Source organism: Poecile atricapillus, chromosome 6, assembly GCF_030490865.1.
Source record: "Poecile atricapillus isolate bPoeAtr1 chromosome 6, bPoeAtr1.hap1, whole genome shotgun sequence".
Classification (NCBI taxonomy): Eukaryota; Metazoa; Chordata; class Aves; order Passeriformes; family Paridae; genus Poecile; species Poecile atricapillus.
In genome coordinates, this window is record NC_081254.1 from 13,607,054 (window position 1) to 13,634,184 (window position 27,131).

At 40.6% G+C, this 27,131-nt stretch overlaps 1 protein-coding gene across 5 annotated transcripts in view; it reads left to right on the forward strand.

Annotated features, from left to right (window-relative positions):
- The first annotated feature begins 746 nt into the window (after nucleotides 1-746).
- RASGEF1A (RasGEF domain family member 1A) overlaps nucleotides 747-27,131 on the forward strand; it is a 51,960-nt gene continuing 25,575 nt past the window's right edge. The window contains exon 1 of one of the 5 annotated variants that reach the window (XM_058841836.1): nucleotides 747-764. Coding sequence is in view for 2 of the 5 variants with exons in the window: in XM_058841837.1 (XP_058697820.1) it covers nucleotides 2,376-2,393 (18 nt within the window). In the remaining 3 variants the exon portion in view is untranslated. Of the gene's footprint in view, nucleotides 765-2,316; nucleotides 2,394-25,561; nucleotides 25,925-25,949; nucleotides 26,322-27,131 lie in introns of those variants that run through there. The other 4 variants (XM_058841837.1, XM_058841838.1, XM_058841839.1 and 1 more) reach the window with 4 other exon arrangements.

The window sequence follows — 27,131 nt, forward strand, 5'->3', positions numbered from 1 at the left end:
TTCAAGTTGTTCTGTGGTGAATAATCTCTGTATTTACAACTGCAGTGTGCCTTTGAGTAGCTCAAACCTGGATTCTCTTCAATCCATTTTACCTTAGGTGTCAACAGAATAGCTGCCAGTTTTTCTATATTCTTTATTTTTATGTCACATTTAAACATATATAGTTAAGGATGTATCCATCATCCTGATGAGATATGATTGTGCTGTCACTTTTCTTTATGCTGTGATAATAGTTTCCAAGAAGGAGAAAAAAAAGATTTCATATTCTTCTAGGATCATAACTGAACTAAGGAATAAAATTCCCAATTCCAAGTTTTTTGTGAAACAGTTTAATGGCTAATCAATTTAGCAATATAAATATTGGTATTTTACTAGAAATAACTTCTTAATGACAATTTAAAAACTGCTGTCATTGGTGGATTTGGGGGGATTTAACCCTCCCAACTCTTTCTTATTGCCTCTCCGCCCCTAGTTTTTAAAATTCTGCCTTTTTCCCTTTTTTGTATATCATAATTTGTCCTATTTCCTTCTCATGATACTCCCCTCTCTGAAAATATGTATGTCAAATTTTATTCTGATGCTACAATGCATTTTCAGTGCAAATTAGCAGTGTGTTCTAATAGTAATCCATTGCACCCCTCATTTTAAGGGGAAGGAGGCAAGACACATGACAAAAATCATAGAGTGAAATAGCTGGAAGTCCACCCACTGGGACAGGCTGGATGGCAGAACCACTGTGCAAAGCTGCTGTAAAGAAATGCAAAGTAAGTATTATTTTACTTTATATGAGTCTTACATAAAAGGTTTTCTTTAATTTTAAAGCACCGGTGCAGGATAATTTATAGTTAGAGATTTATTTTGTTCAGAAATCACATTGGGCAGTCTTAGACTTGAATAAAATTTGGTTCAGACATCAGAGAGCAGAATAATGCCTCTGGGAACTATTGAAGCCAAACTGTGCACTAGGAAATGCCAGCAAGCACTCTGAAATAACAATTCATTGCAAAATTCCACATTGTTGATATTTGCTTTCAAAACACACTCTCCTGTCCCCCCATCCTTCCTTTCTGTCACTTCAGACAAATCTCTGATTATGGGACTCATTCTGTGCTCCTCAGTTGTCCACTTCTCAAATCTCATCTAAACACACACCTCACTTGGTAAAGCCAAACCATTCTTATCCATCACTAGTGTCCATTGCAGAAACCTCCTCCTCTGCTAGCCTAAATTAAGTGTATCCCACTAACCTCTTCCAAAAGTATCCTACTAGCATAAAATCACATCCCTATCTTAACCTTCCCCTTCTAAACTGTTCCTTCACATTTCCTGTACAGAAATGTCAGTTCCATTTCCATAAAATTATGTCATTGTCTTTTGCCATCACCTCTGCTTTCTTCCTCATTCTTCACCAACTGCTGTTTCCCCAGTCTACTTATTTCTTCATCCTTATTCAAATTTCTTTAATATTTAATAAGATATTGTGTAAATATCTTTACACAAAACAAAACCCACCTCACCCCTAACCTGAAGTTTGCAGTAACTACAAACTAAATTACCTACACAGGATATTCCTTTCACTATTGACTGATTTGCCTCTGCTTGGAAGATTTTACACTGTAGATATACATGGAATGGAGAGAATTTCTCGTTTCTTATTATTACTGATTCAGGTCTCCAAGCAGAATACATCTACAGTTCTTTCTGTATGATTTAAGTGAGCTTCTGAAGAATTTCTGGCATGCATTGGGCATTACTATGCAAAAAGTCAAGTACAAAGGATTGTCAAACAAAAATTGATTTAAAAAAAATATAAAGTCAACAAGTTTAATTCCAGACTGCTAACACCTAGCTGTCAGATTTCCATAGAATACATTGTAAACAGTTTCTAGGTAGCTTTGTAGGAATTTTATATTAAAAAGTAAAACAAAACTGCTGATATACCCGAATCAACAAATTAAGTCATACTACACCAAAACAGGAATTTTGGAGTAATTTTGGAAGCAATTATGTAAGAAACCAGCCTGTTAGAAACGCCCAAAATCTGCTTCCTTTCCTCCACAACATCTGTGCACAGGTCTTAGCTGGCAAGTGAATTCCTCTAACCCCAAAGGCAGAGGGAAGAGCGGGGCAGCCCTGCTCTCACTGCGCCTTCAGGGCGGCAGGGATGGAAGTTCCCAGTCAGTGCCCAGCACATGACACCTACGTAACGGAGGGCTGAGACTCAGAATTTCCCCTCGTGCGGCACTTTCGTTTTTTCTGGCTATAAATGTCAGGGGAAGCCGGGGCTGCCCTCGCTCCCCGCACGCTGTCCCGGCACGCTGGGCTCCAGCCGCAGCGCCGGGCCGGGCTCCGGGCTGCCCCCGCTGCCAGGGAACATGGTCCTGCAGAGCCGGGTAAGTTCGAGCAGTGCCGAGGGCTCCTCTGTCCGCTCCACGCCCTGCTGGAGCCACGCACAGCTCCAGGAAAACCGCAGGGACAGAACTGTGCTGGCTATGGGAGAGTTCAGCCAGCCGGCCGCGAGTGGAGAGGGGATTTAATGTTATGCTACGGAGAAAGCGCGTTTAAAATTGTGATGTGGGTTATAAATTCACTGATATTCTGTGCTTAGGTCACGATTAGGTCACTTGTAATGAGGTGATATCACCCAGAAAGAAGATTACCTGGTGGTAGCTTTATGTAGTGGTGGCGTGGAGGAATGGGAAAAGGTTAATATTTCATGTTACTGCGGTTTGTGAACTTTTTGTTTCTCTGGAGGGGAGTGACAGAAGAGGCAGAAACACAGCTTTGAATGAATATTTGCCAAGTGAGACGGTTTCAGTATTGTGCAGGCAGGTTTAAAGTGATGCAGGACACTGCATCATAAACACAGAATCAAAGTTTTCTTGCAGGGATGTTTGAATTTGTCTGTTGGAGTCAACCCATGACAAACTCAGGTGATGCTTTCCAGAACATCAGTAATCAAGTTGCATATTTGCAGCAAAGATGGGTACTCTTTCCCAGATTTCTCTTGGTCCTTCTTTCTCCAAGTTTAGCAGCAATGCTGAAATTTCAAGAGTAACAGGGGGTTTGAATTGCAACATGCACCTTCTGTTACCTTATGCAACAGAATAAGAAATATTTTCCATAAGATAAAAAAAATAGGTTTTATTTTCAAAACATTGCAAAGGGATGTTTTCATTTTAACTTCTGCTACATCAGAAATACTATCATGGTACTTTACAGGGAAATAAAGGTTTCTGCTGCAACAAATAAGATCCAATTCTGGGCTAAGTTTCTCTGGTACATTTAAGCTTTAAGTGGATTGGTAGGGACCTGATGCACATAAGTCGTGCAATCCCTTGAGATACGATTTTCAAATTAACTAATAAGATATTGCACTGTGTACAGCTTATTTGAAAGAAACACTGAGCAGCAGCAGCAGCACACAGCTACTGTGCCTGGGATTTAAAAGCTGGATTTAGCTGTCATGTCCATAATTCTTAGTGCATTGGTTATGTAAAGGAGTAGGTGAGAGGAGGGTTTAGTTTCATATTAAGGAAAGTAAAAAGGCTCTACAGAATGTAATTGCAGGATTAGCAAAAAAAATAAGGCAGCTTCAGTCCACTATTTACATATCAGGGCAATTTATGGAAATCCTCGTATAGAAAGCTTGAATAATTGAAAATGAGATTGAGAAACAACTTCATCTTACATTACAGGACAAAACATGTGTTCTCATATCAAAAAATCATATGTGTAGGGAAGAAATTGTTAGATTTTCACAAGAAACTTTAAAGATTAGTTCCCCAATGAGGCAGAATAATATTGAAGAACTTCTGTCCAACACTGATAGTTTCTTTGGTAATATCTCTGCAGCTTTCCAGATATTAAAGAGATCTACATGTCACAGGATTTCTATGCATGAGAACATTTTGACAGTAATTGCCACTCATCTTGAGGGAGAAAGTTAAAGAGACAAAGAAAGTCAATGCTTTGAGAATAACTTTTTAGAGAGAGCATCACAGTATGGGGCCAACACTTAAGAACAGAGAAGGCATAAAGGCAACAGATGAGGGGAGTAGTTGAACCTAGCTGGGCACAGAAAGAGGAATCACAAGAATTAAGGGTGGAAAATTGTCGGTTTTGGTAATATGTACGCCAATCACTGAAAATTGAGTTATCAAAAAAATTTTTTTAGCAAAGCTGCTGCTCCAAAACTACAACAACACAAAAATTTAAGAGGGCACACCAGAATGCATCAGTGAAGTCTACCGAGGTACTTACTGAGGGTAAGGAAGTACTAAGGGAAGAAATCCCAGGAAAAAAATTAATCATTGACTTTAGCCTCATGCAAAAGTCACATACTGGGGCACAAATTATATTAATGTATGTGACTGCAAAAAGGAGTAATTAAAATAAAATAAAATACCATTACAGAGAACTGGAGTGAAAGTGCTTTGCTTGGAATACATATAAAGACAGTGACAACTGCCTTCTAATCTGTGAAAACAACTTCAGAACATACCCATTGAAACAGAACAAGTTACTGTTTCTTAACACAGATGATGTACTAGAGGAACTGAAAATATAATGAATGCCTCTATGGTTCACTTGAAATGAAGGTTATTAAAATAGCTATTTAATGCTTTAACTTGTAAGGACCTCCAGTTTCAACCTTTAGCTACAATGGTCATGGGCTTAGATTACCCTTTGTCACACAGCCATCCTTGCATCAGCCCTGGCACAACTTCTGTCCTGTCCTAAGGAGACACAGATCAGCCTTGCTGTCACATCCCATTGGGGCAAAGCTGATAAAACCTGCTGGGATTCCAAGGTGACACAGCTTCTTTCATTATCTTTGTCACAATATTGATTAGATTAGGTCTGAAGCCCATCTTTGGCCTGCTACTGACCCATCACATCTCCTGGGAAATTTAGCAGAGTAGGAAACAAAATTGAAAATGACTGGAACAACAGAGATGTTTAAAATGGCTAAAGCTCATGGGACTCACCCAGATGTGACAAGTACTGATTTTTACTAACTATGCATCCTAATACATTAATCCCAAACTTGACAACTACATATTACATTATCTCCTTCATGGTAGTCAGCCTTCAGGAGCTTAATAGCATGAAAATAACCCACCAAAGATTTTAATTTCTTTCACTGGAGTAAATAAAAGCATGGCCAAAGTGCTGCCTAGCTAATTTTCCCTATCAAAACTTTAAAGAGTAAATAAAGTGCAGTTTGGTTTGCTGTCTGGGCTGCAAACCTTGTATTAATTGTCTCCCATGGCATGTTTAGTTTTAGATGTTTCACTCATGCAGGACAGCTGAAGATTCAGTTCAGAGAACTGCACAGCTGAGCCATATGGCATCCACCTAATCGTAGCAGTTAATAGCTAAAGACCCCTACACCTGTTCTTATGTTTTCAACAGGCTTTACTTATTGACATTAAATGCCTCTAACATAATACATGCTCTGTGTTGATACAGGCTTTAAGTGACAGATTTAATAGTTCCAAATGAAAAAAAGGATTACTCTGAATTGCCAAATATATTTTCAGATTTAGACAGAATGAAACTTGGAGATTTCTAATTTTCTTTTTCACCTTTTGAAGTACTAGGTCAGTTTTTCTTCTTTCACATGTGGGCTGCTTTACAAATACCATCAGTAGGCACAGCTGAACTACAAGGAGCCTGAGCAATAAGTTCAGTAAATGTCACTCCTTTTACCTACAACTTTACCTCCCACATACAACACCCACTCCCTCTGACAACACCAAACCTGGGGTTTGAATTTTTCTAAGTGATCCCTTCTTCTCCTTATCTTCACACAGCTTTGCAAAACAGGACAATTAAGCAATTAGTATCCCAATAAGTAAAATAAACACTCCTATTTGTAGTAGGGAAGCTGTGGCACATCTGTCCCTCTCTGTAACACCCCTGGCAGAAAATGACACACTGTGATAATCTGGAAACCTCAGGGTCTCATGAAACAAGAGCATCCAAATTTGATTTTTGTATGCTTTGAAGGATAAAGCAACATGAAGCAGAACAAGAACTGTGTATTTCATTCCAGTTTAGCATGTCAGGACACTGCATGTAGATGCTTGGTTTATTTCCATGGGAGTAGAAAAAAACATATCAAAAGAAAAGACACCCAATACTTTCTTCTATATAAAATGTTATTTCTTAAGCATATATATGAAAATACATATTCCAGGTTGCTGCTTTGATCCTTTTCACAACTGCTAAGATTCCTTTAAGTCCTAGAAATCCTCTCACCCGGTTCTTAAACTAGTCATTCTTTTTTTCACTCAGAAAAAAAATTAAGGGTTTCTCTTAGTATAATCCCAGATATTTTTATAATAGAAATTTATTGTGTATTACTGACAGATTTGACAAGCAATTAACAATTAGCATTTCCATTGAAAAAGACTTTAAAAATTGAGAGTGCTCAGAGAAAGAACAATACTTTATTATGGATTTATTTTAAATAAAATTGCTTTAAATACACTCTAGGATATTTAAATTGAATGAGATTATCTATACCCATAAATATTACTCCAAGTCCAAATAAATTCACACAATATATCTTTATGCACTGCAAAATCTTACCTGTAGGTTATTACTGTGCAGACTTCAATTAAGATGTAATAACAGCAATTGCATAAAAAAACTATATTTTGCACCTTGAGGATGCAAAAAAACCCCCAATATTCTGAGGATTGCCCAGAAATAGCAGATCAATTTTTTTTATGCTTTAAGGTCTAAAAATTGTGGGAGGAGGTTTCTTTTTTTTTTCAAAAAAAAAGGTTTTTTTGCTTTGGAAGAGTTCAGTTCATCTCCCAAATAAAAATGTTCACAAGATCCCTTCCTGCATTATCAAACAATATCCTCTAATTAAGTTACACTTATGCCCTTGCTTAACCCATTAACCAAGTGGTATGACAGCTGTACTCTTCACACATTATAAAATAATGAAACCCTGAGCACAAACCAAAAGGAAAAAGTAACTATTCCTCAACACCAAAATATAACTAAATAATATAACTATATATATATATATATATATATGTAAAACATAATATAACTTTAAAAAAATATATTTTTTTGTTTACAAAACCCCACAGCCATTTATTTTTGCCCAGAGCACATGACAGAAATCTAAGCAGACATTTGCATTGAAACTCTTCATTCATATTAACATGGGAAAAGCCTTTCTTTCCTCAAAGGAAGTAAAATGCAGTACATGTGTGTGTGGAGAAAATAACTTTTCAGAAGTTTTAAAACACTTTAGTGTCAAATAGACCTTGTCTCACTTCTGTGTTCCTACTTCTTCACTCTCTTTTCTGCATTCCCTCCTTACATGCACTACTTTCCCAGCTCATCCACCCCTCCTGCTGCTGCTCCAGCAGGTATGAGCACCCTCCTGCTTTGATCCCTTCTCCGTGCTAATCCAATATGTGGCCCAGCTGTCTTTGGCAGCAGTAATTACATTCTCTCCTATCAATTGCTGGCCTCTTCAGTACCACTGCTGGCTTTGGTTTCCAGGAAGAGGATTTTATTTCCATTCCCCTCGTCCTTTCACTCCCCATCAGCTTCTGGTCTAACCAAAGAGATGAGATGGAGTCCTGCGCACGAGCCTAAGCAAATCCCCAGATCTGCCACCTGGTACTTTGCAACCCAGAAAGAAGAAACTTTAGCTGAAGGCTGAGAGTTCTTGCTCTGTGCAGATCACAGACTGTGACAGAAAGGGACATGACACCACTGGTTTTGTTTGATGGTTTCTAATGTGTCTTCCCACCAGAGGAACAGAAAGCCAAGACATCCTAAAGCTGGCTCTCAGCTGTATGAGTTTGATGCTTTGCAAACTTCAGAAGGAAGAGGGTGAAGATGCAAAATTTTTGACAATCATTTGGGCTATGCACAGCTTGCTTGCTTTCTTCTCTCTGGTGACAGTCTCAGCCAGAGTCTAAGGTATAAATGTGTCCTCTGCCCATATTGCCTCTCACCTGCAGAGAAAGAGCTTCCAAGCCAAGTTTGAAAAGTATTACAGAGCATGTCAAAAGAAGTGTACAGGAACCCACTTCTTTGAAATTGCTGACATTTTGGAGGATGAAAGAGGCTTCAAATCTCCAGGGCTCCAGCCTTATAGGCACTAAGAAAAAATAAATCCCTTAAAAAGAAAAGAAACAGAAGGAGAGAAACTGCCTATCTCTGTATTTAGAAGTTCACATATTTAAATCTCTTGAGGAAGGGAATAGTTTGGGAAACTGACAGTGAAAAATAGGAGACTGAAAAAAGTCCGATTTTTCTGATATGTTTTAATTTAATTTTCTAATGAGAAACAGGTTTTGAAATAAATACAATCCGCAAAAGCAATACTATTTATCCACCAAAAGGCAAGAAGTTAGGAAAATACCATCTAGAAATAGTCTGGCCAAAATTTAATTTGTTTTTAGGTACTGAACATGTTTATCATCAGCAGTAGACATCCCATTACTGCTTTTGGCACCAATGCAACGGAAATGCATGTTGCATTTTTTTTTTTCAAGTAATAGCCTTCCTTACAAGACAGAGAAACTGAATCCTAAAACTGGTACTGTAAACCTAAGTAATCCATGCAACTCCTTTAGCCAAATTGGATGTTTGAAAGTAAACTAGAATAGCCCTACCACACTGAGGTGGGTAGGCATTATCTCACCTGCTGGTGTCTGCAGACATAGAGCTGGACAACATCTATCTAACATTTGATAACCACTTGAAATGAGGAGAATAATGCTGCACTACTTAGAGTAGATGGGCAAGTTAAGATAGCAAAGCTGCTGGAAACACACTAAGCTGAGGTGGGGTATGACCAGACCCTGTTACCTCTGCATGGTGCCCAGGTCTATGGGCAGAGACTGGGGACAAAATAAAGCAATTGCCAGGTTTCCCTGCCTTGTGCCATGGGGTATCCATAAGTATTTTAGAACTAAAACCCAACAGCAGTACTGAATGTTTTCAAATTATAACCAGAATCTAGTTTAGATTCATTATTTTATATTATCTTCTGACCTTGCTTTTGCCACAGGATAAAAAAAACCCCAAAACTCTGAAAACCATGTTTGCATACTTAAATGAGAAAAGGAACTCCTATCCCTTTATATTTTTCATTTTTGAAGGTCTTAAGGGAGGAGTGAGAACACACAGTACATAAATAGTTTAACAGACTGTAAACAACTGAAACTTCACCTCTTGCAAAACTATAGTCCCTGTAATTAATGTTTCAGGAATTATATGAAAATGCAATGACTTTCCCTGTAGACTGGTAGTACCCAGGAGAAAAGATTCTCTGCCTTGAATGAGACCATGAAATTTGATTTGTGTATTCTAAAGAAAGAAATAACAATCTGTTAATTTAGATGGATTTCTTAAAAGCAGCATCTTCCTGTTTTGATCACAAATTAAACAATAAAAATGAAGAAGTCAGGCTGACTACATGAAAGAAAGGGAGAAGCTGCATGAAATAGTCCTCTCTTGTAATTAATAATAATAAATTGACAGGCATTACTTCAGCTCACATGACTCAGAACTGTACTGTAAAAGCTGTACACACTGCTAACAGCTCCTTTCTTTAAGGGTTGTTGGTGCTAAAGAAAGCTTGTGAACTGAGTAAAGAAGAATTTAGGGCATCAGTCACCACTGGACTGAGATAACATCTCAGAAACTTCAGGGGTTGTGGAGTTTGCCCTTAGTCTTTGGTACTTTCTCACCACTCAGAACAATAATCAGGCATGTGATGACTGACATTAATTTTAGGGAGCAGACTCTAGCAAACTTGTAAAAGAATCGAGGAAGATCCATAAATTAAGATGAAGTGCAGCATGCACAGATGTAATCAGCACTAAACCAGTGCTCCAAGCAGAGGTGCCCTTACCAGGCTCTGCCACTGGCCAGGGTAAGGCTGCCTCTTCCCAAATGCTGCCCTCCCCACTCTGTTCCCATGACAGCCAGCTCAAATTTCACCACAAGTTTTGCAGCTCTGTTCTGCACCACAGTCACTGATTAATGCCATGACCCTTGACTCATTAACCTCAGCAGTAACAAAATGGAAGGCTCTGGGCTTACAGCCCCAAATTTTAAATTGGTTTAAGGGTGGTCCTTCCTGTGGGACAAGAGTGGGACTTGCAGAGATGTTTTGTAGGAATAAACAGAGATAATTTCTACCCCTCTTAGACTTTTCTGAAATTTAGTAGCAACAGAAGAGTAAACAGGTAACTGTTCTAGCACAGACTTAAATAATTCAAAGGATCACACTCTTTGCCTACCTGAAAAATTCAGAGCAGGCCCTGTAACAGTAAAGAAGTCTTTAATCAATTGTAAAATCCTAAGAATACAGAAAGTAGATGACACTAAAACTTAATTTATTTTCTATTGGGCAGAATTTAATAGAGCCTGAATGCTCCTCTCAGAAAACTGAAATAGGAACACAAGTTTTAAATAAACTTCTTCTGGGCACATCTGCAGGGAACATTTCAGGATCAAGCAGTCCTTGAAATGTCTCATGCCATTTGCTGGTACTGCAACGCACAAGTTTTAATCGCTGTAAGGAGCTTCAGCTGTGCCTACGAGTTTTGTTCTTTCTAGCCTTCCTAACTGGAAGTATCCTGAAAAAAGCAGCTCGTTGCACCACGGGGACTCAAACAATCCCTGTGTTTCCAGAGGGGTGACCCAAGCAATGCTGCAAAATGGAAGTCAAATGTTCAGATGGCGCTTGGTGAGGAAGCAGCAAGTGAAAGGTCGGGGCCAGGCAGGCTCTCCTTGCAGCCCTGAGCTCACCAAGGGCACAGCAGGACAGCTGCTTCCACCCCTGCTTCCCCGGGTTCCTCACCGAGAGCCTGGGGAGCGCAGCCAGGAGCCCCTCTCTGCCCGGCTCTGGCACAGCGGGGCCCAAGGCCCTCCTGAAGCTCAGGAACACACACCAATCCCTCGGGACAGGCAAGCCACAGCCTCCAGGGCCTCTTTGAAGTACAGGGGGATACTGGCTATGTTTCAAAGCAGTGCTAGTACCAAGCAGTGAGAGAGGAGTCGTCTTGCAATTTAAAGCTTTGATTTCTGAGTTTTCCAAAGGGCAGAGAGTAGCAAGCAGGACTGTGAGGTGGCGGAGCCATCTGGGCAGCGCTGGGGCCAGAGGCCACCCTGGGGCTGGGTCACAGAGCACTCAGGGACACAGCCCGAGCACGGTGCACCCCGGCAGCCTTCTCTGCCTGGAGATGATGGCAAGGAGAGAAAAGCCTGCTGCTGTAAAGCCAAGCCTGGAGAGCAGCAGCAAACTCTTCCCCTCTAGTGCGTAGGCTGCTCAGGAGCCTGCCAGCAAGCGCTGCCACCAAGCAGCTGGAAGAGGAGGCACGGGCAGGAGCACAAACACAGAGCCTTGAGGACATTCACCGCTGGCCCCAGGAACAGCTGCTCTTCTGTTCCTGTGCCAGTGGCTGAGTCACAACAAGCTGACACTGTTTGGCACATTTCACAGCCGCTTGCTGCAGTGATGGCCTTTGGATGCTTCAGGAGCTTAACTCACTGCCACAGCACTGCTGCTGCTGATACTCTGGTCCCTGTGTTCTGACCCAATTATTTTCAATTAAGTTACTACAGGCATAAAAAAAGCCCAAGAACCAAGTGGAAGGGGAGCAGAGAGAAACATAAGTTGGTTGTGCCCATAACCTTAGAGCTACATCTCTAATTCCAATCAAAAAATATTCTTTTACATGATTGTCAGGCAGAAAAAGCTACTGCCAGCATTTCATACCCTGGTTCTGAGTACTCACAGTATCTGTTTAAATTAGCAAGCATTCAGCACCCACAGCAATTAACATCCCATAGACAGTATTCCAGTTGTACATTCTCTCCTTGTTCTTTTCTGCCGTGGAAATCTTTATCGCACAGGGCTTGTTTTGACAAGAGATCTCTTTTTATTCAAGAATTCTATGTACTTTTCACTCAGATTTTCAGATTCAGTCAGTCACTATATCCTCAAGCTGTGTGTAACATCAACATAAAATACCAAACAGAACTCAACAATCAAAACTACTTTCTCTTTTTTAGTAGAAAAAGTCGTACTGCATGGTTGTACCAGGGACATTAACAGAAAAATGTTCACTATCAGTTATGCATTAATAGAAAATTACAGCTCTTGAAGTGGAATGGATCTAAAGACCAAGAGAATTTGGGTATTCAGTCTGAATTTTGAGCATAACTGTTTCCAAATAAGAATGAGAACTGAAACTACCTCATGTCGAAGGCGCTATCAAAACCTAAACCAATGCTCGTTGACACTGCATCTATAAAAACAATCATTTCTTATCAACTCCCATTCCTTTTTAATTCATATTCCTCTGTACAATGCATCTTCCTCCACGCCTGTAACAAGAAAAGTCATTTATGTTTACCTATGTGGTCATAGCAGGAGTGTTTCCAACAGATTTTTCCCCAGACCAAAGTATTAAGACCATCCACAGAACAATCGGGTACTTGCCCTGTGCCTCTCACAGAAATCATGTATGACATCTTTCCCCACTGCTTTATTCTCCTTCATTCCCTCATTGACAGTAACTATTCCTTTCACATTATGGACAGAACAGATACAGACACAGCAAAAAAAAAAAAAAAAAAAAATTAAATAATGACTAAGAATGCCTCTCTATTTCTGACAACATATGAAATTATGTAATTCCTGATGTGGTACATATTCATATTCATGATATAGAATTAGTTTAAAATGAGCTAATAAATGAGCTAATAAAACATTCCCAAACCAAGCAGGAACCATGCTAGGTTTATGAGGTTTTCACCAAACCTGAAGTAAGTTTCAGGAGATATGGATGATTTTAGCATCTTAGGTGGTAATGTAGTTTGGACCAAAAGAAAGGACAGCAGCTGTTTCAGTTGAGTTCTGCATTTGAATTTGAAGGGTTTGTTGCAACCCCTATAAACTCAAGACAAAACTCAACTGGTATGAACTGAAACAAGACGTTTGAGTGAAAAAGCTGCCAGTGGAAACCACTGAGCCTGAGAATCAAAACCAGTGTTTGGACCTGCACTGCACAGATGTCTGGCAAGCCTAATGCAAATGTAATGTTTTCTTGCATATAATTCTAAGCCTAACTTTTTTTTTTTTCACTGAAACCAACAGTTTAGGGGCCAGGGCAAGAAATTAATTTGAAATGGCATCTCCTAATGAGCCAAGAAAGACCATGGACCCAGGAAAAGCAGGGAAATTACCTTTGCATATTTAGTTCCCAAGAGATGGAGGAGAGAACGAGAGAAATGGAGCTGTGGTCACAGTGGGGAAGGTTATGGGAAACGCAACTTGTGTGGTTCAGGCAGCTTGAGGGAGTGCTGAAAGATTTCAGAAGGTGGACAGATTCCTTTCTCATTAATGAAGGGGCCCTGACTGCAGATCCGCTGGACTTGCTCGGAGTGGAAGGCTATTCAGCTCTCTCCTTTGATTGAAAGCATGAGTCTGTTGCTTATGAGCTCTCAGTAGCTTTCCTTTTCATAGGAAGTGGGGGGAAGGGGCAAGAAGGTGGCTGGAGGAGGGGAAGGAAAAGATGGGTAGCAAAAAACACTGGTAGCTGAGCATGGGACTTCAAGGGATTTGCAGGACAGGCCTCTGGGGAATGGTTAAAAGCTTACAAGGTGAGTGATGCTTTTCCTGGGCTGATTTTTCTCACCTTATTATTCACCAACATGTTAAGAAGTAAACTGCATCTTCAGTCCACCCTTACCCTCTTATTTTCTCATAATCTTACCAAATTATTTATTCTGCTGGCATGGAACTAAAAAAAAAATAAAATTGCTGGTTTTCAATATATTTTTTTTAACTGGTGGATATCAGCTGCATTTTAATAATGCTAAGAAAGAAACCCTAAGTAAACCAAATCCTGACCATCTTCCCTGCTGCAACAGGGAACATGCAGCCTGCTGTTCCAAATTGTAGACAGTCACGAGCTCTCGTCAGACTTTGTGTGGGCTTGAAATGTTCTTTTAGTCCTTTGCAGCTGAAAACTGAGCACAAATTATCACTAAAAGGATATGAAAAATTATGCTGGAACATTTGCCAGAGCTGCACAGAAATGCTCCTCAAAGCAATCAGAAAAGTGAGCAGATTACTTAGCTGAGGTTTGAGGACTGTATTGACAGCTAGCTCCTTCTAACAAAGGTTACTTTTTCATGAGGAGAAAAAGACAGACAAAAATGCACTGAACAAACTGTGTTTTGCTAGTTTTTAATCTTTTGCCAGTGAAGAGATATCAACTGCTTCTGGTCTGTAGAAACTTTGGTTATCTTTTAAACTGAGCAGAGATCTTGGCAGGAAACTGAACAGGCAATTTCAAGATAAATCGAAGTATTTCCTATGTATATCAACCTGGGATGTAACTTCAGTGCTGCAACATTTGGAGTGCTGCGCTTGATTCAGTGGAGCTCCTAGGTATGTAGACTATTAGTGGTCACTTTTACAGAGACACCATATCCAGAGTTTAGAAAAAAAAAAAAAATTAGCAAAATCTTTAAATTTTTGCTCTTGGTAAGGTAATTTTTCTCTGCATTTAAAACACAAGATATATGCAGCATCACTTTGAACCAAGTGTATAAATACAATATAGAGGAAGGAAAAATAAGGAAAAATAGTAATAATAAAAAGATAAGATCATTTTGCTCAGTAATGAAAATAGAGACTTGTGACCATGAGCAGCACCAAAGGGAAAGGAGGTATTAAGTAACACTGAACATCAGCCTTTACCTGGGTCACTTAGATGAGCTCTGTTGCCTCTAACAAGTTTTGTACTAATAGCCAGGATCTGCAGCATTGGACATGATAACCTATGGCACCCCTTCCCTAAGATTAAAAGGTTATTATCATTTATTTTGAAAGAAGAAATTGGAATATCCCAATATCACTAACCAAACAATATTTCCTCACTCTTTAAAACATGCACATACATATACCACAAGAACAATGCTAACTTCTGAATTGATGCTCTTTGATGTATGAACATACGAGACAATTGGAGACATTCCAATTATCTCCAGTTCAAAGTTAGGCCAAAATTAGAAGCAGTTATGAATAATGGATTAGGTTTTAGTAGAAATGGCAATGCTGCACAGAATAAAGATGAGAGTTTAGCTTAGCTGTGAATACGTGAACCAGGTAAGCCACACTGCTTCCTTAAACAGACACACTGGAATTGCACATCCTCAGTAGTTCAATTAACAAAATACATGTCAAGGCAGGCTTTTGTGACAGATTATAAATTGTTTTCAAATGCAATTCTGATGTTTTCAGGATAAAATTAAAAGCCAAAGTTCCTTATGATTTATTTTATTTAGGGGCTTTTTTTAAAAGAAATAACCATGCCAAAAGTCTTGTCATTTACCATAGCACCCTAGGAGTCAATACCCAGTCAAAACATGAATCTTGAAAGTTTCATCAGCCAACAAGGAGACAAACACCAGCTCAGATCAAAGGGTGCCTAAGCAGGCTATTTCCATTCATTTGGAAATTTTCCTGACAATCTAGCATTTTAATTAAAGAATAGAAGTCTTCCAAGTAGTAATGCTTCCATAGTTAGATAAGCTATTTTTCCTTGGATGTCTATGCCACATTAGAGAAAAAGATGTGGTATGAGCATTCCACGGTTGCCTTATACATCTGTAATTCTACTTTATTTTGTGGATTCTGTGAAGATTGGAGCTCACATGACCATCATGATAGTGCAGATAGTAGGAATGAGGAGATAAATATGGCTACTCCTTTGGCTTTTGCACTCTTATCAGAGATCTGCTTTTCTTGACTCACTTTGCTGTCTCCAGAGTTCTGTGTAAGTGTGGGCAGTGCCAAGTTAGGCAGTGGTTGGCACTCAGGCTCAGTGCCTTGTTATTCACAGTTTTGACAAGGGTAGCAGACAGCAGGCCAGAGATGATCTTTTATGGTTTGTGTCCCGGTTTCTGTATGGTTATTTACAGAAGCCCTTGTTGAAATCCTCTGTTGCCTTCCTTCACCAGCCTCAGTATAAGTCTGCCAGTATTTTGCAAACCATAAAAATGAAGTGATTACATAAAACAATCAATGTTCTCTAGATTTTTAATAGCAGTAAACAAGCTTTAGCAACAACAAAAATAATTATTTTACTCAATAGACTCACTGGGAACTACAAAACATAAAACAGCCATTTCAAGAAATTCACAGAACATCCATTACAAAAGTTAATTCACTAGCTAATATGAATTGTTATGTATCATGCAATGCTAGGGCCATTCAAGACTTCCATTTACTTTAGGAAACAGCTACCAAAAAAACCCATATTCAATGCTTGTCATCTTTTGCCTTAAAATTACAATTCAATTTCCAGAAGCAACTGCTCCACTTGAACAAACCCTTCAGACGTAGGTGTGAGAGGGGGGAGGTGTTTAACTTCAGCTACCAAGGGCAAGCAGCAAAACTGTGCTCAACTCACAGCCATAGGTGTTTAAAATGCCAACACCTGAGTGCCTGTCCAGCCTCAAATTTCTCCAGCATCACCAAATTTTTATACCAAAGGAAAAAAGCAGACCCTATAAGGAACATGGTAGTAGTTACAATGTGATACACCCCCTTTTCTGGACTGGTTCTGCACAAAGTATAATGTGATATGAAATCCCTCAGCCTTCTTATGAGAGGGATTGGATGCAGGCTGGTGGGTAATCATGGGAGAATTTTGTCTATAATGCTTTATATTATGGTCCTAATTATTCTTAGAACAACATAAAATGATAGAATATAGTATCTTAGGTAGAAAATGGTTGTGATATGTAAATCTACAAAACATTCATGCTAAAACCACACAATAGTGCATTTTAGATCTCCCTAATTGAAACTGGGCTAGATTTTATTAAAGAATTTGCAAAGATAACTGTTAAAAAAACTTAATGCATTTGCAACACTTCATGTGAAACAAACTGTATTTTTTACTTCAGTATTATTAGGTCTGAACCAACTGCCAGTGGGATGTCTTGTAGGTTTAGGATTCCTAGCTCGTCTTTGCCATGCACGTATTCTGTGGGAGCCGTGAGTGAGAAAAGAGGAAATTATAAAATACTCATTGGGAACTAGTCTCCTACACAAGAAAAACAATCTGATTTTCAGTGAACATTCCCAAATTAACAATCAGTACTGCAACACTGTTAAGTCATCATGCTCAAGCAGCTTCATTTGGGGGCAAGGCACTTTGAAGCTTTTTTCATGTATGCAGATTTTAAAGAAGTGTGACAGTAGTACCTGTCCAAAAATCTTGTATAATTAGGAAAGTTAAAGGCATTATGAATAGACTGGCCAGGAAATCTGCCAAGACATGGAAAGCCTTTACTTTTAAACTACCAGCTCAAATATCAGTCAAACAGCAGGCAACTATCAGTTCAGGATACACAGAAGCACCAGGGAGGGACAGGACAGCAGGGAAATTTAAAATTTTTTTTAAATTGTTTTCATTCTTGTTATCCAAAATAATTGAAATATTTATTACATATTTTAGTCTTTATGCAATGTGGGTGTATGTGAGATTTACATAACATTTTACACTTTGTATGTAGAGTGCTGTTTGTTTCAAGACTTTATAGAGAGAAACTAAATAACAGAGTTGACTATATTTTCCTGGGCAAGTGGAGATCACACTTCTGAACACCACTTAACACTTTATTACATTTATTGCAGCCATGTCTTAGAGACAGCTCTTCATTTCACAAACCCAGCATATAGATATATGATATATAGAAGCTACAGCTTCTCTCCTCAGCTATATCGACAGTCTGAGTTTGTTTCTACCTTGTCTAGCTCTGGAGAAAAAAAGGGAGTTAAAAAAGTAGGAAATGCAGGGAAAATAGCATCAACCACTACAGCACTTTCCAATTTCTACAGAGACTACTGGGATCTAGTCTAAATAGTCTTTTACTAACGTCACCATAGATTTTAGGAAGCTTTGGCATCCCTGCACAAATTAAAATAAAAAGTCAAAAACAAACAAACAACCCCCCAAAACAAACAAATCAAAACAGAGAAATCCACCAACAGCCAATCTTAAAATAAGTCTCTAAACCTGAATTAACCATGCTGTGTCCATGGCCTGCACAGCTTTTGCAGACCTGAGAACAGAGCCTAATGGGGAACACAAGTGAGCAGCAGAAGGAACAAGCTTCCCCTGGGGAAATAGGATCAGTTTTAAGTTTCCCACATGCTCATGCCTAGGGAATCCCCTTTGAAGCTGGCTGACACAACATCTGTTTCATGCCACAGCAGCAGCTGTAGGGTTGAAATCCAGACTCATCAAAACGTACGTGGCTCTTGAATTCATTGTATTTGTTTTACACCATTTGATTCTTCCTCTGGAAAGAAGGCAGAAGGATATCAATTGTAAAATTCAAGTAAAATAATAAAACAGCCTCCCTAAATGATTTTTAATTCTGCCACAATGAAATTGAAAAAGGCAGAGAAAAGGGTGAAAAATTCAATAGTGTCCTCCTGACATAAGTGCTCCCCCTGCCCCTAAAAAAATTTACAACTAGAAATTATTGAAGCTTGTTATCCTATGACTTATCCAGCTTTCAGGTGAGTGTCAGCCCTAAACGACAAAGCAAACAGGTTCAATGAGCACATTGTTTTTTCATCATCAGCTATTTGAATTGTGGTTTGACCAGTACAAAACACAGGGAAAAGAAAAGCTCCAGGAAGACAGTAAATCTTTTATTTGTAGTCCACTTACATTTATGTCCCTGTAAAGATACTTTCATAAAGGTTTGGGCCAAAGTAGCTCAGTCATATGAATTTTGTGACTGATTCATGTCAACATGCTTTAGCAAAACAGAAAGATTAAGTAATTGTTCAGTTAATATCCCTAACACACAGGAAGATAATTGATTTTTTAAATTTTTTATTTCAACGTTTATGTATCTACAGCAGGGAGTTTGCTCACCTGAAGAACAGTCCTCAGCTTAACCCAGTGCAAATTTGACCACATAGAACCATACTACTTCAGAGTTTCACATGCAAGAGTTTATGCTTCAATAGTCTGTGTCCTAGGCTATGTAAAAAAGGACAAACATACATTTATATGAAACAATAATCTCAGTTCTGAACTAACCAGCACCAGTTCAGTACACAGCTTGTGATACGATAGTGTCAAACTATCCCAAACTATGCTAAAAGTCACTGTAGATGACAGAAAAGTGCTTATAGATAAAACTACTTAAAACTCAGTTAAAACTACTCCTACTTGGGAGCTCATCATTTGTTCACTAGCTCTTGTTAGTCATCAAAAGGCTTCCTTAAAAATTAATTTTGAATACTTAATTTGGTGGCAGCCTCTTGCTAAAATTATACCGTATTTAACTATTTTCACAATACTTCTCTGTATGTTTTCCTCAAGATATTGTCAAGACTATCCCACCTTGATTCTATTCCAAATAACACAATTAGAATTAAACCAACAACAGTTAAGAGCACTGCAAAATGACTTCAGACTACTGTAAAACTCCCCAAAAAAACTGCTGATGAACTTTTTGGCAGTGTCAGCAAAGGGAGTCCAAGCAATAGACCTTCATGAGAACTGAATTACTTGCAGTAATTCAGGTAAGACAAGACACATCACATGTTTAATAGAAATGCTTTTAAACTAATACAGCTGCTGGTGAGTTACTGCAAATGAGCTCATCAGCCCAGAATTTCTCTCCATCAGCTGAATATAAAATCTGTAGAACCAAAGAGAATGAAAATTGGGGGGGGGCAGGAAATGGAACCCATAACTTATGGTAATGAATCTTCCAAAATACCTGTGGGAATGCTAACAATGTCACTGTCATAGTTTCTGCTAAAGCAAACAGAAGGTTGACTAATCAAACTGGCAATTTTGATCTGTTAATTGTGATGCCCTGAAGCTTATAACACTAAAAATAAACTTATTTTTTGTTGAGCTAGTTAAAAGAAATAGCAACTCACGTGCATTTACAAAAATACCATATTGAGAAGATTGACATCAGCAGACATGCAGATTTTTCTTCCCCTGGGCACCAAATTGCTGATGTATATACATGCTCCCTTCTTGGCATAATTGATTTTCTCTTTTTGCTCAGTGGCACAGTCTTGGAATTGCTGGTGTCACAGCAAGCATGAATATGCAAGTAAAAGACACACTAGCTAGGATAAGTCCAGAACTCCTTCATCTTGAACCCAAACTTGAGCCCAATATAAAATAGAATATTGGTTGTTTTTAAAGAGTCAACTTAAAAAGGCCTGAGATAAAACTAATATTGTGCATAAGAGTGCATATTACATTAACATGCCTCTGTTATTCCTTGCTGGAGTCAAAATCAGATTGAATCACAAACATTAAAAGCAGCTAAATAGATTTTTTGTGCCTTTTCTGCTCTTTCTTAAAAAAAAAAAATATAAAGAAGGCTCCATCAGTTCCTGAAAACACACAAATTGCCATTTATGTGTGACAAGTTTCAGCAGCTCTTTTAAGAAGAGAAGGCCCAGCCAACATATTTCTTGAGATTTTTACTTTAGTTTGCTCTCTAACTCTCCTCTGCCTTTAAATGAGCTGAGGTTCTCAGACTCCTGTAAGGGATCTTGTTACATCCTCGATACAAAGCAGAAGTATCAACCCTTTATATTTGTATTTCATTTAATCAAAGCTAATTGATCCAGTTGTTTCCCAGCTGAATGTACCTTAAATCTTAATCAGCAAGCAAGAAAATTTTTAAAAACTACAGGTTTCTATGACTAGAGTACCTATGAAGACCAGGAATCAGACTACTAGTGAAATTCTTTTGGCAGCTGTGCCAAAATAACCATTAAAATCTCAGTTGTTAATTAACAGCCACACACGAGTATCACAGGCAACTCGTGTCAGGTTATGTTAAATCTGTTATTTTGGCAGAGACACAAAAATACCTGGGGATTAGCACCATGTCCTCTCTAAATCCTGGGGAAGACCTTTCCTTTCAGTCTAATGGGGAACTACCATACTGAGCATCAGGGAAAAATCTGCTTCACACTGCCCAGCAAAGAGTTCTTCTCAGTGGTGTCACAGAGCTGAACTTATGCCAGTGAAAATGCAGTTTGCTCCACAGACACAGAGCAGAATTTTCAGAACCAGTTTTCCCTTTCAGGTAGAACTAAAAACAGACTTAGCTACAAACCACATCTTAAGATGCTCCTATATTTTCATCTTGGTTTGCTCTTAAAATTGCTGGCTATCTAAGGTGTAGAGCTGGTCAGGACCTCTACAGCAAAACATTTTCAAAATGGAAAATGACATTTTTAAACTACAATATCCATTGGCTCTGACAAAAATATTGTGTGGAAAGATTCCTCATGCCCCAGGTCAGAGGGAAGGAGACAAAGGCATGGTCACAGATTGCTGGCTAGCATGCTCAACCTTGCTTCAAGCTTATCAAGCTTTGCTCAGTTCAGAACCACTATTTGAAATTCGTTCCTCCCACTCCCATCTGCTGCCAAGTTATTAATGTGCCATCAAGTTATTCTGCAGCATGAATCTCTGAATTTTAGAAGCCTTCAAAAATTCATCTATAAGTGGTTTGAGAACAGCTTTTAAATCTTAAAATTTGTGTACAACAAGGAAATCTTGAACACTTGTGCAGCCCTACGAATAAGATCTGAGCCTAAATGCTCCCTGAAGACAATCACCTGAGGCTTTGAAGCTCTAACTACATTCTACTCCTCAAATTATAAAGTCTTACAAATGGTCCATACTAAGACATGTCCATGTAAAAGCCCTATCTAAGGCCATTGCTGTGGAGTTTAATGGCATTTCCTGGACAAATTCCTTATCTCAAGTCTACATAAAAGGGTTCAGTCTACAACCAAGGCCATCAACCCATAAAACCCATGAACATAATGCACATTTTTAATACAGCATTCTTTTTCAAATTCCAAATGACAGCATCAGGCTGTGTATGCCTTAAAGCCTTCCATAATGGTAAGAGGCAGAACACTGCTGTAAGTGCACCTGGAAAGGTGGTGGGCATAGAGCAGGGTTTCTCTACTGCTCTGTGGGTATAATAGACCAATGGAAGAGAACATACTATGAAAACACAGTCACCCTCGTTACCCTGGCCACTTGCAAGGCCTGGAGAGCTCTGGGTAACAGTTCAGGCTGCCCCTCCAAGTAAGAGACAAGACTAGGAATAAGCCTAACCTTCAAACACCTAATCACTGCACTGTGTTCATCTGTTCATCCCACTGTGTGCATAAAAGGGTGGGAATGGGCAGATGAAGACCTGATCCCATGTTGGTATTTAATCAACACTATGAACAGTGCCATACACAATTAGATTCATTTTCAATGCCAGTTTCTGTGGCTTTGTCCCTCTTTACTTCCTTCATTGCAGATTCTGGGGCTTTAAAGCATGTTGACATACTCTGTTAAATGAAACCAAATGTTTATTATTAACAGACTTGTGTGGAAGGTGACGAAGCAAGTGACTTGAGTAGCTTAACAATGAAAGCTCCAAGGACAGCATTTCTAGGAGAGTCCCTTTATAATTGACTTTATAGCCTCAGATCAGCATTAACGGCATTTGTAATGACTGACTTTTCTGAAGTACAATTGCATTTTAAATATACACACAGGCACATTTGAACAAGTTGTTTCCAAAATGCTGTTACCTAAGACAAGTGGAAAAAATTAGTGTTCCTTCTTCCCCTGACTCTCTTTATAATCTTTACTCTCAAACTGATCTCTCCTTCATTTTCACCCATTTTTCTTTGCTAAAATTCCTTGTTTTTACCAAGCTATTGACCAGCAATTTTCCACTGAAGACAAGATGTAACTGTACTGGGAAACTATATTCCAACACAGTAAAGCAAAAGCTTACTTCCCAAATATAAAAACATACAAAGTACAACAGTGTGAAAATACCTTATCAGCATCTCACAGATGAATACAGAGGGCACAGTGGGATTAAAAAATTTGTCAGTCAAGTGTTCACAGCACAAGCAGGAATAGAACTCAAATACTGCAAGTGTCAATCCAGGTCGTTAATCATAAGATAATGGAATGTGGTGATGGGTGATGTTAGCCAGGGTGAGAGAGGCTGAAGCAACCTTGAAGGTTGAGACAGTCACGGCGTGGCTGCTGCTGACTCACTCTGCAGCAAGATGCTGCTCTGACCAGCTCAAGTGAACCACAGCAGTGTTGCCTCAAAAGCAAGCTACAGAACAAGTACAGGCTCTGCTGATTAAACCTGCTCTAGGGTCCACCCAGCAGTAACATGAGGCAGTGCCTGATGGAAACATCTTCAAAATGCAAGCAATGTGCTGAGGAACAGAACTTACATAACTACAAAAACAATTAGACCTCAGAGAGTTTCTGTATCAACAGATTTCAACACTCAGAATATCGATAGCTAAAGGTCACCATCCACACTTTACAGAAGGGGAAATGAAATAAAAAGATAACATGATTCATCTGTTACATGCTGTACGAGCTGGATTTAAGCCTTCAGCTCCTTAGATTTGGAAAAACTACCTTTCCGACAAGGCTGCATAATATGGTGTCTCCAAAACGAAGCATCATGTATCCTAGGAAAGAAAAAAAGACATTTCACTGGACTTTGATCCTAACACACCCCCCAACATTTGTATACACATACCTAGGTATGTATACAAACAAGAAATACACACGCATATGCTCCTTTAGATATACATACAAAAAAAGTCTAAACAGACTCTGCTGGACCACTGAGTGGAGAAATATAGAAGAACATCACAGTACAGATACATGTCTCAGAGAAGAGACAGCATGCCTAACTAGCATAGTTTTCCTTAATTCTATTGGAATGTTTCTTATTCCTACATTTCTTAGTTCCAGTGACAGGACAGATCTAATTTCTGGTGTCAATAAAACCAACAAAACCCCAAACAAACAAAAAGATCAGGGGCTGTTTTTACAACAGATCGAATCTGTGACTAGAGCTCAATTAACTAGGTATGTTTTGCTAAGATTAATGGGCATATTCTTCTACAAGTCTCAGCAAATGTTTGAGTAAGGTGGGAAAACAGATTAGCACAGAAACAGAATGAAATCCAATACCTGTTTTTCTTGCATACTCATTTGCAGGCTTTCTGGTGTTGCTCTTAGCCATAAATACTAGATGAGGTATTGAAAGATATTCGTAGCATTCAGAAAGAAATATTATCATGTTATACAGTGATAGCCTACAAATTCTTACCTTCTGCTTTCGATAAGTTTTTATAAAGAGCTTTAAGATGTTTGAGCAGGACTTAACTAAAGTTGTCCCTCACCCTCCTGTGGCATTACATAGTAAGGTCCTTCCGTGGCAGGGCAGCAGGTCAGACACCACTCACTGGATTCCAACCCAGGGCTGCTGCCTGGAACTTGCTCGGTGTCCAAGGCAGATGGGGGCTGTAGCTGAGGAAATAAACAGCATCTGATATCAGCATAAACAGGCATCTGATCTGCTACAGCACCTGCACGCTCTAATGGTTGTGGAGTACAGCTAAGAGACAGGATTGAGACTAACAGCAAAGCAGACTTGGCAGGGGGGAAAAAAACGTGACTTTTCTACTAGTTATTTGAAAGAAAAACCTCACTTTGAAGAAGGAAAATAATCTCTATAGCAGAACTGTTAGAATTTGGAAACCAAGAAGGAATTTAGTAAGCAAACAGTAAAGATGGTGAGTAGATACACATCCTTCTAAAATTAATGTGCATTTAGGATGGATGACAGTGCTTGTCCTCAAATTGTGAGCAATCATGAATCTATTCTTTACACTCCTGAGTACGTGCTTATGCCCAAATTCGTTTGCCGTGCCCACCTACCTAGAGTGGCGTACCTAGTCCCAAAAAGGCTTTTCCTACATTAATCACCATGGAAACCAGCGAAGGCTTCTGCTACATATTCAAACACAGCAATTAAATAAATAATTTTAATGACAAAAATAAATTTAATTAATGACTGGACACAACGTAGCAACTACTAAACCATCCCAATTCAAGTAAGACGAACAACAGGACGGGAAAGATTTGCTTGTGTGGGAAAAGGCTGCAAAGATGGCAACCCTCAGCTGCTCCTGGGTACAGGTGAGGGACTCTGTGGGGCGGCTGGATGCACTTCGGAGCCTTTCCGTGGGAGATCAGACTCTAGCCAGGACCCGTTCCCGTGTGTGACACAACAGGGGCTGGTCCCGCCTCAGCCCTACGGCCTGGGACAAGCCCAGGGCTATCAGATGAGTGGCTCAGGTAACTAGAAGAGAGAAACAACTCCGACCGAGAGAAGAATAAAAGCAATTATCGGGGGAGGGCCGGGCGGCCGCGATTCCGGAGCAGCGCGTCCCGCGGCTCTGCGCGGGCGGGGCGCCCCGGGAGCGCTCCCGGCACACGCGGGGGGAGCGCGCAGGGACCCGCGCAGCGCCGGGGCCGCGGAAAGACGGGCGGGCTGGTGGCTGGAGGACGAGTTTCTGAGGGGAAAAACACAGAAAAGGGAAAAAACAAACAAACAAGAGGGGTGTGTGGGTGGAGAGAACAAGCAGCCCCGCAGCCAAAGGCGAGCAGAACGCTCGAGTGTTCTCAGGAGCCGGGGCGCCCCGGCCCCCCCGCGCGGCCCCGTTTGAACGGGCCCCGCCGCCGCTCAGCCAACGGCACGCGGCGGCCGCCGTGACGTCAGGCGCGGCGGGAGCGCGGCCGTGGGGCTGAGGGAGCCGCGGGAGCCGCGGGGCCGCTGCCCGCGCCGCCGGGGGAGCGCGGCGCGCAGGAAGATGAGGGTAAGCGCCGCGCCGGGGCCGCCGCTGCCGGAGCCAGCCCGCCCGCCACCTGCGCGCTCCGGGGGCACGGAGCGCCGGGGTGCCGCCGAGCGGGAGCCCCCGTAAGCGTGGAAAGCACGGGTGGGTTTGGCGCGGTGGAGCCAGCGCCCCGGCGGGTCCCGCCGCGCGGAGGACTCCAGAGAGCGGCTCCCGGCGGAGTCCGGGAAGGGCGGCAGGTGCCGCGGGGCCGTGCCGCAGCGCTCCCCGCCCGAGCAGCGGGGCTGGCGGCGCCGGTAGCGCCCCGGGATCGCGGGGTGGCGGCGGCGGGATGCGCCCCGGCTGTGCCCGGCGGCCGAGCGCTCCCCGCGGGGACAGCCGGCCGGCCCCGGGAGCGGGCTGGCACCGCGGGATGCGGCAGCAGCCCCGCTGGGAGAGCCCGGCAGCGGTACGGGCTGCACCCCAGAGGGGTCTTTAAAAACCAAACTGATGCAACAACGAACGCCTTAAAGGAGTTTAAAAGGCATGATGCAAAAGCGGGGTACGTTTCCCGCTAAAGCGGCGTTTCAGGGGGGATTTGTTTGATGGTTAGCGTCGCTTAAAAGCCCTATGCAACTTACCGTTGTTAGCCAGAAGTGCTCATCACAGCTAGACCGTCCTGGGAAGCATCTTGGGGCTGTATTGCTATGGGCCTTAAAAGGGAAAAAAGCAAATTACTGGCGAGTTACATAGCACAGATAGCCAAGCCGTTAGCTTCAGCCGTTTCTCATTGCTATGTACTGCAAAGTTTGGGCCCAACAGATAAATCTGTAAAATACTGAGTAACCTCAGTGCACTTTTGTGCAGAGCTGTCATTTTCAATTTCTTTTGATATGACATTGGATCCTGCATCTTCTATTTTATTGGACTCCATGTCCTGAACTTCTGAAACTGAACTCTGTTCCTCATTGTGGTCTCCCTGGCTGCTATTAAGCAGCTACTATATTTAACTTACAGGGAATTACGTTTCCGTTATATCTCTTATCATGTATGTGCGCAATGGTCTTTTGGTAAAGCCACAAAACAGTTCTACTGATCAGCTTCACACATAAGTAAATCTGTCACTTTGATAAGCAAGTTCAGTTAATAATGGTATTTTTCCTCACAATGCACCTAGCATTTATCAGTGCCTAAGAAGAGAAAAATGTTCTGTATTCCAGTTGTAAACATGAATGATTGACTTTGGAGAGTTTGAGAGGTAGAATGTGCCTTGCGTTAAAAAATTGCTCAGGAGAAGACTTAAGTGCAAGAGATAAGCACAGTTAGAAACAGCTGTCAGGTTAAAGGTATCGTTAATGGCCTAATCCTTTTC